General features: G+C 32.6%; 3 protein-coding genes across 3 annotated transcripts; 1 reads left to right on the top strand and 2 right to left on the bottom strand.

Moving 5' to 3' along the window:
• Window positions 1-8,850: 8,850 nt before the first annotated feature.
• On the top strand, window positions 8,851-10,370 carry LOC126555113 (uncharacterized). Its single transcript, XM_050210076.1, has 3 exons — window positions 8,851-8,928; window positions 9,626-10,228; window positions 10,287-10,370. The coding sequence occupies exons 1-3, from the start codon at window positions 8,851-8,853 to the stop codon at window positions 10,368-10,370; spliced, it is 765 nt and encodes a 254-aa protein (XP_050066033.1).
• Window positions 10,371-10,505: 135 nt separating this feature from the next.
• Window positions 10,506-11,117, bottom strand: LOC126555112 (uncharacterized). The gene has a single exon (XM_050210075.1). The coding sequence runs from the start codon at window positions 11,115-11,117 to the stop codon at window positions 10,506-10,508; it is 612 nt and encodes a 203-aa protein (XP_050066032.1).
• Window positions 11,118-11,146: 29 nt separating this feature from the next.
• LOC126555111 (uncharacterized) lies at window positions 11,147-11,752 on the bottom strand. Its single transcript, XM_050210074.1, has one exon. It carries the CDS (start codon window positions 11,750-11,752, stop codon window positions 11,147-11,149), a length of 606 nt encoding a protein of 201 aa, XP_050066031.1.
• Window positions 11,753-14,673: the final 2,921 nt, after the last annotated feature.

Raw genomic sequence — 14,673 nt, 5'->3', positions numbered from 1 at the left:
TTGTTGTTTTAATTGAAATAAAGTAAATGTTTTATTAAGTTAAACAACATGAAACATTAAATAATGACATAAAACAAAAGTAAAATAGCTTGCTGCTATGTAAAAATTACAAGTACTGGGAATGACCGTAAACTCGCGGCGATGTGGCTGTGACAAAGTCCACAAAGCAATAGTCTTACATTGGAGTTAACTACCTTCTTGAATAGTACTACCTTTCTAAATACTTCTAAATACTCTACTCGTATTTATATGAGTTCTCAATGACGTACAGGGGACTAGTATTCTATTTTAGAGTGATATGATGATTTACATAATCATCATTATATAATTATATAACCATCATATAATGATATCATCATAATAATATCATATAATTATATAATTATTATTCAATCGACAGAAAAACTATGTTTTTCTGATCTCTGGCCTATTGCTTATAATGCAGGTGTATTAATACACATTTCCCATAATTTAATAATCTATCCCAATTAAATATAATGTAATCTAATATAGTATAACACCAGTGCATTGGGTTTACTACAATAGTTTTATAGTTTTATGTTTATTATTATGTGTACCTACCTTTTCCACTGATATAAAAAAGAGAATTTTATTTGATGAGTACCATATATTATGAAGTTTTAAGTAAGTTGTACTTATAACTCTCTACTTATTTATTTATTTTTATTTAAACAGGCTAAAGCTCAATATTTTATAATATGTGTATTAATAATTGAGATTAAAAATAATTATAATGAGTACATGAATAAATCAAAAGGAGAAACAATAAATAAATAATAATATTATAATAATTTGAGAAATAGAAACAACAATGTGACTACTGATAATATCTAGTAATATAATTACAAAAATACTCAATAGTGTGAAAGTTTTAAAAAATTAATCTGGATATTATTAGCTAACTTAATGATGCATTTTTTGTATAGTTCGTTCTGTGCAAGTGATTGTTAAAGGTATAAGTATTCCTGGTTTGTCGTTTAGGCCTTAAGGACATAAACAATGTATAGAACTAAACATTTTTACACAATTTATGTAGTCATTTACCAATCTAGAAATAAGAATTAATAATAATAATAATTCTTATAAATAAAAATTTCAAATATAATGTTTTTTCTGTCAGCAAGGTTGTTCATATTTAGTATTTAATATTTAGCTTATATTGTGAATGTGTGTATATAGATTATAGACACATCTTATAAGTTATAAATATAATATTTTATATACTTGCTTAAATATTTAATGTTTTTATGATAACAATTTATGACATTCTTTAGTCATCACAGTGTGTCAGCGTTAATGCTTAAAAATTAAGTTTAAATCACAAAAGTAAGTAATTTATTAATGCTTACTCTACTTTAATGAAGGTTTAATGTTTAAAAACAATAATAAAGAAAACAAAAAAATTGACTTCTCTATTAAGAATTTTCTCTAATAAAAGTAAAAATATTTTTAGAAAAATTATACATATAAATTATTACGATAATAAAATTAAGTTATGACAAAATCCTTTTAAGAGGGCCCCCGTAATAAAATTTGCACTAGGGCCCCACAATGCCTAGTTGCGGCACTGGTAAGAATGCACATTTCGCTGTCTGTAACTTAAGTTTATGCGATCTCAGACGTGTGAATACTTGTTCTAATTTATTTTGGTGGTCGCGTAAACTTGATCCATGGACGACGATGTCATCTAGATACGCCGTACATAACTCCTCTAAACCCATTAAAATTGCTTTCATGGCCCGTGTAAACGTTGCAGGCGCTGAACTAAACCCAAATGGTAATCTCAAAAATTCGTAATGACCTGATTTTTTAGAAAAAGCTGTTTTATGCGTGTCCCCCTTATCTACCATTATTTGATGATAACCGCTCGCAAGGTCTAAAGTCGAAAAGTATTTTGATGAACCTAATGATTCCAATATATCCAGAATATTTGGTTACCCATACGCTTCGTTTTCAGTGACCTCGTTAAGTTTCCGAAAATCTACGCATACTTGCATTTTTTGTTTCCCCTCTGCATCTTTTTTCTTTTTAACTACTACCAAAGGAAAATTAAACGGTGATACCGAGTCACGTATAATATTAGCTTCCTTCATTTATTTTATTTGTTTCTCTATTTCATCTTGATATGCATGTGGTAACCTATATGGACGTATATTTATCGGTTTAACGCACCTAGGAGTGTTAATTTTATGCGTAACTATATCAGTAGCACCTAATTGATCACCATCAAAGAAAAATAAATCAGAAAAACGGCTACAAAGGTCTATTATACTATCACGTTCCTCGTTGTTAAGGTGTTCCGTTTTAATAGTTTCCTTAATTTTCCTAATTTTACTATCCGCGTATTTTTCTTCGCTAGCAATAAAAACACAATCATTAAAAGGTTCCCACTTTAGATTACTCGTGGTTAATTGATCGATAATAAATGGTTACTCCGATATATTTACTATATTACTTATAATTTTATCGCCTTTTACCGGACTGATACTATTAGCTATAATTACGTCCTCGTTAATCTCGTATTTCTTTATCGTAATAAATTCGTGTTTAATTTGTTCGGCCGCTCTAATTTGTAAAACGCAGTTACTTCGCGGTGGAATAATTAACGCGTTATTATCGATTTCTTTTTTTTCTGGTATTATTAATATGTCCTTATCCCAATCTAAGACGACTTTGTTTAATTTCAAAAATGTTATGCCTATTATACCTGCTTCAGGTATTGGAAAATCATCGTATACAATATCGAATTTAACTGTAAAAAGTTGTTTGTTAATGTAAATTGGAATTACCACTGATCCTACTGTTTCTACTGGACTTGCATTAATGCCCTTAATCTTTTTTTTATCTTTTTCATTCACGATTATGTGCCCTTTTAAACTTGAAATTTTTATAATGTTCATTTCCGAACCACTATCAATTAAAAATTTAATTTCGTTTTTAACAAATTTATCCGAAAAACACGTAATATGTTCCTGTGTTATTGGTGTTATAATACGAACGTTACTTCCCGATTGTATTTCACTGATAGACCTATCGTGATTTTCCTGACCATTTCTTTCTACGGTTTTATCTTGTTCGTTACGTTTTAATTTACGGCACTCACTTATATCGTGATTCGCTTTTCTACAATATTTACAGAATTTACTAGAATATTAACGTTTAAATTCGGTCTTTGGACTTTGTCCATTATTCGGATTCCTGAAAGTAGCTAATTTATGCTCGCTTGTTCTACATTCATTAGCATAATGACCAAATTTCTCACAACGATGGCATTTAATCGTGCTTTTATCTCTAGTGTTTTTTTTATCAAACTTATTATTTTTATAATTCGGTGTTTTGTTATACCCGTTTATGCTATTATAAAATTCTGTTGTTGTTTCCTCTTCCATTGCAATTAAAACGGCTTCTTCGAACCCTTGTATGTTACGCGCTTTTAATAATAAACCGATAGTTTGTGGGATACCCGCTATGAATACGCTTAGTGCGTGAGCTCGCACTGTTTGCGCTATTATTTCTGATTCCGGTGCGTCCCTACCTACCGTTAACGCGTTCATTAATTCATGGGCTGTTTTTTCAATTCTAATAGAAAAATCTTTAACTGATTCTTTTGCTTTCTGACGCATTTGACTTAATTGTACTTGTAAGTAAGATACTGAATGTGCCGATCCAAAAACGGTTTTAAATAATTTTTTTAATTCATCCCAGGTAGTAATTTTTTTATACCTCACGGCCGATAATGCTTTACCCGTTAATTGTGCCAGTATCGCTTCTAATATATTAGGTTTAATAGCATCGGAAATATTGTTAAAAATGAACTCGCATTTAGCCACGAAAGAAATTAAATCGGACTCTGTTCCTCCCGAGAAAGCAGGAACCAATGCGGTTGCCCCTTGTAAATTTAATTTTTCTGGGTTAACCATTTTTATTTTAAATGTTTCCGGGTTACATGATACTACTTGCCAATTTGTGGTATCTCTGTCAGACATACAATATACTATAACAATATATTATTCAAATGACTTACAGAGCTTGCATCTTTAACCGTGGATCGTTTGAAAAGTTGACTTCCGTCCTTCTGGAATTTGATTTCTGTCTTCCCTGGACTAGACCGCTTGCTTGAATGCTCTCTGTTCTCCTTCCTGTCGTGAACGTGGTTTCATCGGTGGGTCTCAAACTCTCAAAGTACTTATTTTTTGATTTGACTCAAAAAAATTTCGTTTGATGAAGTATGACCCCACACCTGACACCAAATTTTATGTAGTAACCAGTGATGGTTGCTACACGCTTCTTTTACGACGAATGCACGTTCCGTCGTAGGTTGGAGAGATGAGGTATATAAGTTAGCAATAGATTAATAAGATAATTGATACGTTTATTAACTTGTTAAAACGATAAATGAAAAGGCTTTCGTTAGCGTAAGCACAAATACTTAACTACCGGAGAGCAAGTGACAACACTGACTAAGTCTAACTGACTCTTAACTAACTCTAATTAAATCTATGATGAGGACTCATATTTATATGGAACATGCCGTGATGGAGAATAGGATGATCTACGTCTATGAAGTGGCGTGATATAGTTCTAGGCCACTGGACTTTAGAACTACGTTTTTATACTAAAAACGTCGGTTTATTACAATGTGCTGATGATTCAAAACGTTCACTTTCCATAACAATTGGTTTTTTTTTTATGAAACTACTGAAGGTCGAGCTTTTAGTGTTGCCAGTGAGGATTGATTTTCAATGTTTATATTTTTGTTAGCCAATAAACCATTGTAGATACTTCTATGAAAATCTTTATTGATAAACTTTGTCATATTTTCAATTTCTATATATATAATAAATGAGTTAGTTATTGCAGATTCAACAAAATGAAAAATTAATCGTAAATACCATTTCATACTTTTTTGTCAAGCTTATAATCACTGTTCAAACGATCAAAATTATCCACGAAGTTCATATTTTTATTGTAATCTATCAACACTTTTGGACAAGGACAAGCTTTTGAATTCCATCTTTAGATTTTCTATTTACATTTCCAGTATCTTTAGGACTATGTAAAGAGGATAAAAGATGAATACACTTATTATCTTTCCATTTATACATAACAATACCATTATTGGATATTTTCCAATCAGATTCACCACGTAAAATTAATTTATCATCTTTTAGTTTGGGTAGATTTTTTCTCAATGCATTTACAGTTCCAACAGCATATATTAAATTGTCTTTTAAAATTTTAAATAAATCGTAACTTGTAAAAAAATTATCCATAAAGACAATATGATTTTTTCCAGGTAAATTTTCTACCATATCCATGACAACTCAGGCCCTAAGACCTTTTTCCGCACCTATTACGTCAAATTTTCTGGTATAAACTTGACATTTTAAATTAAACGATGAACTATCACAAAGCATCCAAATTTTAAAACCCTTCTTGATTGGTTTATCTCTCATATATTGTTTGATCATAGATCTACCTTTAAATGTAACCATTGATTCGTTTACGGCAACATTTTGGTGTGAATACTCAGAAAATGTCTGAGATAATCTATTCAATAATGGTCGAATTTTATATAATTTGTCATAATGAAGATCGCCTTTTTTTGGTTGCACACTGTTGTCATTTAAATGTAAATGTCCTAAAAGCCACCCAAATCTATTCATTTGCATAAAAGGAAAAATATAATAGTCATGCAAATCGGAAGATGTCGACCAATAATCTCGATAACTAGGTAATTTCTTCATAGCCATAACAATATTTATTCCAAAAAATATTTTTATTTCTTCAACAGATATAGGTTTATATGGTTTATTATGTTGAGTAGCATATAAGTTTGTTTGAAAAACAATAAGTTCAAATAAATCTTCTGGAAAAAGTTATAAAATTATTTTTAAAGGAGTAATATCAACCATTTTTTTTATTTCATTGCAAACACCTGATTGCGAGTCATCAAATATTATATCTGGCAAATTAAAATAATATTCTGTAGACCAAGTTGGTACATCTATAGAGCTATAATAAGCTATAGAGTTAGAATAATTATTATTATATTGCATATTATTATTACGATTAAAATTATTATAATTATTCGGATTTTGTCTATTCTGACCACGGTTAAAATTTTGCTTATAATCAAAGTTTTGTAAATCGCCAAGGCCTGATCCTTCAGAGTTTGACTTAAAATTCTCGCCTCTTCTGGTGTTTTATTTGCTAAAGTTGCATTACATAAATTATAATATAATTGTTTTACACGACCATAGGCGTGCGCAGGATTGAATGGTAGGTGTTGCTGAAAATTATATAGAATAAGTCAATACATATTATTTATTTGATTAATAAAAAAATTTCATTTATTTTACACAGTATGTCAATACGTCATATTATTACTTATATTATATTATTATTACAATACTAAATGTGTTTTCCCTGGAACTAATATTTTAAATTATTCAATGACATCATTGTAATCAATTTGAGTTAATATATCTTGCTCTACAAATAATAACAGTAAAGAATCTAGTCTATCCTTTTTCTTTGTATTCCGTTACTTTGACTTCACTAACGAAAGTTTTGAGAATGATCTCTCACTAGAACAGCTAGTGACTAGAATAACTAAAAATATCAAAAAAATAAGTAAATATATTTAGTCTATCTAACTTAAATAACCATTCTATCCAATTTTCTATAGATTCAGAAGAAGTCTTTTGATGAGTATCTGGAAGTTCTTTTAGTAATTTTATTTCTGTTTTAAGACAATCAGAATTTACTTTAAATTTTTCTTGAAGTAATTGTATATCATTATCTGTAGGAATCAGTCGAAGAGTATTACCTACTGCTGAAATAATACCTAATGTTTCGTGGGAAAATCGAGTATTTAGTCCATTTATCATGTCATTTAATGCTACATAATAACAATTTATCTTAATTTCATGTTCTTTTGTCTGATGAAATGTTTGAGTTTTATTATTATACAAAAAACAAGATATTTTTTGTTTTATCACTTCAGGAATTATTATATTATTTTGTGAGCAAAGTTGAACTGTATCTTGATATATATTATTAAATAATTCCTCTTCAGTTCTGAACTTTTGAATGTTTGCTTTTAGTGATGTCACTAAGGATACCGCTGTTAAAAGATTATTACTTATTGACTGACAGCTACTACTTACTTTCACAATTATCATAAGAATTGAGTGCATCATATTTAATGAAAAAATAAAATCAAATGATTTCATTTGCATTTAAATACCACGAGCTTTAGCTCTAGCTTCTGGTACAGTTGTCTCTTTATATATTTCTTCGAGAGCAAGTATTCAAGCAGAATAATTGGACTTGACAGCTGATACAGCTTCATATCTGCATGCCCATCTACTTATCGACAAGGATTTAAGTGAGCATAGTTTTATATTATTTTGGTTGCAAATTTTTCTAATACAACATGCCTCATACAAGACCCTTCTAGGAAAGAATAAAATTGGTTGTACTGTACCAAAAAAATCAAACAATAGGTACTGCATTTTTCTTCCAATTGAGTCAACTAAGACTAAATTCAGGCAATGTGCATAGCAATGTACATAAAATATATTTTCATTTTTGTCTTTACACTTCATTTGAACACCATTATGACAACTAGACATGTTAGCAGCTCCATCAAAACATACAGAAATGACTTTTTTCCAAAATACACCAATATTTTTTACAAAATTATTTAAAACTTCAAAAATAGACTGTGAATCAACTTTTAAAAGACGTTGCAAACCCCTGAAGTATTCAACTGGTTATTCAAACTTGTATCAAAAAAACGAACAACTATTTAATAAATATAAATATTTTATTTAAAAAAAAATTTGAAAAAATCCTACTGACTGCGCCAAATTTGTAATGTGCCACGTACAAGCAGTAGAATAATGGAGTAACGGATAGGTTGTTGTAAAAAATAAAGACTCTTGAAATAATTCTAAGTGTTTTTTATTGAAAATTATTCTAAGTCCAAATAATTAAAAAAATTAAATAAATTAAACTTGTGAAAAATATTCTAAGTCCAAATGACAAAACTATTGATCTGGGTGACATGAAGGTGCTCACTCTAACTCTGATGGATCACGTCTTCAATGTGCCTAATCTGGGCCCCCTTATATATCATCCAGGGACTCCCGTGGTACCTTCAGGTCCCTGTTGGTCATCTGCACCTGCATCCGCTTCTTCCCACGCATTACGTTATCCGTGCAACGTCGTGCGTCAAACGATATTCCTATCATTCTATCGGATGGTAATTGTGTGCCTATAATATTTGATACCGGGTGACAAGCATACGTGCGATGATCCGTCTTTGACCCTGAACGATGCCGCCACATATAGTATAATTTTTTATAATGTACTATTGTCGCTGCGTCCGGCATTCTCACGCCGCTCCGTCGCCGTTGATGATTTTTATTAATATATTAAAAAAATCCGTACTTAATCTCCTGCTCACTTTTAGAATCCGATTATAGTTATATTTTTATACCCCTATCATGAAAATGTCTGTTACACCCCCAATGTTTAGGTTATTGTTGGCTATGGTATGTAGTAATTTATATATAAGTATCAGAGCACGTTCCATTTCCAACGAACGCTCAAGTCTGCCTTATCGCACACGAGTCAACGGATTGCTCTAGTAAGCTCCCCATCGTGCTTCTCGCGCTTCGTAACACGATCAAGGCCGGTTTCGAGCACACCCCAGTAGAGTTGGTGTACGGTACGACACTCCGACTCCCGGGCGAGTTGTTCCACCACGTGCCTCCCGAACCGCGGGTTCCCGACCTGGTGACATTGCTTCGCAAATCGATGAGCCAACTGCGTTATCCACCCGGTACCAACCACAACGCACGACGTGCTACGTTCGTGCCCGCCGACCTGAACCAAGTAAGCCACGTCTTCATAAGGATCGACGCTGTCAGGCCGTCGCTCCAACCGCGATACGAGGGACCTTTCGCCGTTTTGGAACGCCGCGAAAAAACTTTCAAGGTGAAACGCGACAATTCGACAGCCTGGATTTCCATCGACTGTCTCAAACCAGCATTCATCACGTGCGAAGACCCGATCACCGACCATTCCTACGCGCTTAATTCCGTTTGAAAATTTTTTCTTTTCGCCGAGGGGGAGTAATGTGGTGATACGGTATTATCACCACTACACCGCGCACGCAGTGTCGCTGCTTTTTGTCGTCGCCTTAGTAGCGTACAATTATTGTATTATGTGTAAGTAGTAGTAACTGGGTCCCTGGGGGGCCACCACCCATAATTATTAATAAAATCTTGTTAATGATAATAATAATAATAATAATAATAATAAATATTCCTTATATCATAATATTTGTTATTCAATACGTTATCAATACCCAGACTATGTTTCCTTCCATAACCCTGTTTTATATCATATGAGTTTTTACTCCCACCCTGACTTAAGAGTAGGGAATCATCCCCGCTCTAAACAAGCGCTCGATAGCACTGCATAAAAAGGATGACACGACCATATGACAAGTCAGTCGTAACCCGCTCTTCAAGTTGACAAGTAACATTAAGTAACAATTTCTGCGTTTAACCTTCAGTGTTACATATAGGCTAATAATCTGATCGATTGTAACACATTCTTTATTGATAGCAATGTTTATTTACATATTGTCTTAGATCCGGAACTTTTGTTTAATTGTGTTGTTTGTATTACAAGTAACTCTCAGTGCGTGAAAATAAGTGTTGAATTGTTTCAATCCATAAATACACTTCTTAACAACGTAAACTTTAGACTTCCATCGCACTTACTGTTAAAGGAGTTTAAATTGATGTCAATAGAGGAATTCAACGGTGTCAACATTCTGTCAATCAAATGCTTGCAGCAAGACCAGAATGTGCAGTCGACTAAGGAGAATGTTAAAAAGATTTTACAATTGAGCGATGCCATGGAAGAAGTTATTCAGATGAAAAATATGTATGTTCGGTCCGCTTCATTGCTTCAGGCCTGTAAGATTTCAATGTTTCTGGGAAAGGAAATGGCGTTACCCAAAGATACAAAAATAAGCGATGTTGAGGATTATCTGGAGCACATTGAGGACAAGAAATTGAAAGAGAGTATTTCAGTCCAAGGTACTTGCTTAATAGCAGATTTAAAGATTAAAGCACTCAAACAATTGGTAAGGGGCTGGTTATCTTCTTCACCCGAAACTGAGGTAATACTAATATATTTTACATAATTTTGTATACTTAAACAACATTTTTTTTTTTTAGGCTGAAGTCAACAGACCGAGGACAAGAGCATTTGTAGCGCGTGAAAGGGCAAAGGCAAGCCGTAGATTAAGTTATTTGAAATAATTTATTATGTAATATTTTATTGTAATACAATCAAAAAAAAAAATGTTTATAATTACATTTTAATATGGCGAATAATTAAATAAAAAGAACATCATAATTTTTCTTTAAAAAAAGTTTTTTATTTTTACAAACTATTTACAATTTCCTTACATCACCATTAAACGGGTTATAAGTTATAATTTGATCGTGTAAAATGAGACAATAAGCTGCCGTTTTTGCTGGAATGGCCTTGTCTGTTTCGAATTCAATTCGTAAATCTATAGTCGATGATTTTACGTTGTCATTCTGTCGTGATAAATCCACGACTTCGATAGGTACAAATTGTTGAAAAATATTTTTAGGAAGTAAAGGGTCACTATACTCTCTCTCGTAGTACGATTTCTGGAATTCAGCATATGTCTTGTACAATATAGCAGTAACATTGTTTGTGAAATCTGCACGAAAATCTTCATATGGATATACTTCAGAGTTTAAATGTACTTTTAGGTTTTTCAAATAGCAGTGATCGAATCGTCCTGATGGATTAAATAAATTATTTTTTCGATTGGTTTGAAGTCCGATTAATGCAAATCTAGGTTTCTCCAACAAACTGCTTGATTTTACCGTCCACGAATGAGAAGTGTTCTGAGGGAGAACTGGATACTCGCACAAGTCCCAATTTCTGAACGCACACGCAACTGGTTTACGAGAGTCTAATACTTTTAACAGTTTTATTTTTTCTTTATCACTAACTCTGATGATGGGCATCTTCCAGATAATTTTATTTAATTCAATGGCTACTTTTTAAGTTTTTCATTAGGAGTTGTCGTCAAAACATACAACGCATCAAAATATGTAGATGATCTGTTTAAAATTATTTGTTGATTACAGTTGAGTAGTATTTTTTTATAATCTTCACAAAATCCAAACAAGTGTTTGAGCGGGATACAACCAGCGAATTTGTTATTTAACATGAAATGTTTATTTTCACTGGCATCCATATCTACGTCCCAAGCAGCATTTTGTAGATTGTTCAATTCGCTCGGAGTGTGCGAGCAAAAACCTTTAAGACTCGAAGATATTCCAGGAGATTTTAATTTTTGTATTTCCACTCCGTTAATTTCATATCGGATTTCAGAAAATAAAAACGCTAAGCCATTATTTGTAAAGTTGAATTCACCCTTCTCTGCTGTAATATCTGCAGATATATTTAATTTACCTTCAATGTAAAGATAGCTCTCGCAAGGCAAAGAGTAAGCGTCCATATTTTGAATAGATATTCTAATTTCATCGTTATTGGATAAAGCTGTAGTCGAATACGGAAGGAAAGAGTGGTACTGCATTTGAGTTATTTTGCAATCTTCTTCATATCCACCAGCTACGTCCAAATACATTTCATCCATGATTATAGAACTTTTAAAGAGCGTAGAAATGATAGATTGTTTTTGGTTAGTTTCTTTACAATCGGTGTACGTCTTGACGTATTAATCTTGCTAGTAGAACTATTGATTTTCTTGATAAGTGATAACATTTCTTTTTATATATCTGTTGAACTTAATAGCCATCTTTATGTTTAATTTGTAAACGAATTGTGATTGGCTCCCCTCTTAAATTGATTAAGTTATTATCTTGATCTCTTAGCACTATATTTACTTTACTTATAGACGTGGAATTAAGCCGGTAGAAAACTAAATGTTTTGGAACTTCAATGATTTTATGTCCAGGCGGCGAAGAAGGGAAAAACTCGTGTGTCGTCTGGCTCGGTATACCATTACTGAATGAACCAGAAATTAGATTGCAATCTATTTTTATACAGTTAACTTTCATTATGTTAGCTATCCGTTCAGATTCATGCTTTGTGTTTTCAGAGTAAACTTTATTTTCAAAACCTAATATTTTGGATATATTATGTTCAATCGTGAAATCAATATCATGACTACACGCCATTGAACATTTTAATGTGCTGCCATCAGCCTTGAGTTGAAACAAAGTAACATGATTTGGTAAGAGTTTTTGAATCGTTGACTCCAAATTAATTATTTCATATGATCCAACGATAGTTACATTTATACATTTTCCGAGCGAATTGCGAAATCCAATCGTATTACAATCCGGTTCTACGTTTGGTATAGAATTATGTGTTTGCAGACTTAAAAGACACAGCTGCGATGTATTTTTTACTTCTAACGGTGGAAAAATATCACATGACATTTCACTGGAATTACCATTTAATGTTATCGTGTACATGATAAAAAATTCAAACACAAATGCCCGCAATTAAATGTGTTATAACGTGGATGCCTAGTGTAATTATACTGTATGTTACATCCACTGAGGCACGACTGTAGTTCTAGTGGAGGCGGTAGATTACCAAAACTGTCGTAGTATGTAACTTGTTTTCCAATTGTTTTATACGCTACCCAATGAGTTCCTGTACTTTTTTCAATGTCCAAATTGATAACCGCTGATTCATTATGCGCGCATGTTTTATAATTTCGTAATCATACAGCGCTCTTTTGGGTAACGTAGAAATTAGTTTTTTTGCCATTTTGGAGTTTTTTTTAAAGATTTACGGGTACCCTTTCTTTTATACGAACCACCTCCGTGTGGAGCGAGATATAGTCGTTTTCCTTTCTCCAATTTATACGTGCCGCCTTTATTAGGTGCGAGATATAATCCTCTGCCCAAATGTGAAGGTTCATTTCTATTAAATTCACTAACGGTTTTTACAACGTTAGAAATGCCACCTGTTAGCGCTCCGAGTGCAGATAAGCCAGCAAAAATTGGTATCAACTGTAACATACCACCAGTTTTCAGTATAGGTATAACACGAGGTACTCGAGATTTCTTGCCGTTTTTACGGAATATTTTTTTAGCTGCCGCAACACATTTTTTTGTTAATTTCATCAGGTTTTTTTCATTAATATTTTTTTTGAGTACATTTTTAGCCGCCTATAAAAAGCCTCTATAAAGCTTTGAATCCACACCCTGCACCAATTTTACGTTTTGCCTTCATGCCCGTTGTGACTAACCACGCTGCAGCCTTTTCTTTTAAATTTGAGTCTTTTGACTTGAATCTATTCCAAGCCCTATTTTCTAATATATAATCTGCTTTTTGACGATCTGTCAAAGATTTGTTGTGATCATAAGCGATATCGTGTTCTTTACACGCCGAATCTAAAGGATTGATACCTTTATCACCACGATCCAACCGTTTTCTCAATTTTGTCCCCGGACCGCAGTACTGATAACCTAAAATGATAAATAAAAACTATAAACTTGTAAAGTGATATTGTTAGGTTGTGTGTGTGTGTGTGTGTGTGTGTGTGTGTGTGTGTGTGTGTGTGTGTGTGTGTGTGTGTGTGTGTGTGTGTGTATGGTAGAGTTTATAATTACCTGGTAAATGAAGTTCAAATGGTAATTTATTTATAAGAGTGTCTATTATACCTCCGCCTTTATTCTTGTTGTTTCTTCGAACGGGTGACATCGTGTAATGGTCAGATTACAAAGATTACACAGCTATTTATACATAATCATTATATTATAATGAAGTTTGTCGATCAACAAATAAAACTTACAGTGGAAAATATTGACCCACCTACGACTCGTGAATCAAGACATGGAGCGCTTTTACCAAATACCTGTCGTGCTTTAGTTGTTGGTCCTTCTGGGTGTGGTAAAACGAATTTAATTTATGCCTTATTGACTAATATCAATGGTATACGATTTCATAACGTTTATGTATACTCGAAAACACTCGATCAACCTAAATATAAAATACTTTGTGAAATTTTAAAAGATGTGGACGGAGTACAGTTATTCACTTTTCATGAAAACGATGAGGTTATCCCCCCAGAAAAAGCATTACCAGATTCTGTTTTTATATTTGACGATATTTTATGTGAAAATCAGAATATTGTACGTTCTTACTACACGCGCTGTAGACATAACAACATTGATATGTTCTATCTGGCGCAATCATTCGCACGCATACCAAAACTTATTCGAGATAATAGCAACATGATAATATTATTCAAGCAAGATGAGACTAATTTAAAACTCGTTTACATGGAACACTGCTCTGGTGATATGAATTATCCCGAGTTTAAAGAGTTTTGTACTTTGTGTTGGAGTAAGGGGAGATTCAATTTCGTCGTAATAAGTAAGGACTGTGAACGTGACAACGGACGGTATCGACACGGTTTTGACACGTTTGTCGTTATATAAAACACTATAGTACGATATTAACCATGGAAGACGATAGTACAGTGTTGAACGAATTAGTTATTGCTAAGGAAAACATTAAACGTAAATTTGAAGCATT

The sequence above is a fragment of the Aphis gossypii genome, unplaced genomic scaffold, assembly GCF_020184175.1.
Source record: "Aphis gossypii isolate Hap1 unplaced genomic scaffold, ASM2018417v2 Contig00711, whole genome shotgun sequence".
Classification (NCBI taxonomy): Eukaryota; Metazoa; Arthropoda; class Insecta; order Hemiptera; family Aphididae; genus Aphis; species Aphis gossypii.
This window is presented reverse-complemented; position numbering and strand designations above follow the sequence as displayed.

Bases quoted from the DNA above. Each gene is read 5' to 3' on its own strand.
- LOC126555113 (XM_050210076.1), top strand. From the start codon at position 8,851: ATGAGCCAACTGCGTTATCCACCCGGTACCAACCACAACGCACGACGT. The intron at 8,929-9,625 runs GTAAGCCACGTC...TGTTACATATAG, and splicing joins TGCCCGCCGACCTGAACCAA to GCTAATAATCTGATCGATTG. The intron at 10,229-10,286 runs GTAATACTAATA...TTTTTTTTTTAG, and splicing joins CTTCTTCACCCGAAACTGAG to GCTGAAGTCAACAGACCGAG.
- LOC126555112 (XM_050210075.1), bottom strand. From the start codon at position 11,117: ATGCCCATCATCAGAGTTAGTGATAAAGAAAAAATAAAACTGTTAAAA.
- LOC126555111 (XM_050210074.1), bottom strand. From the start codon at position 11,752: ATGGATGAAATGTATTTGGACGTAGCTGGTGGATATGAAGAAGATTGC.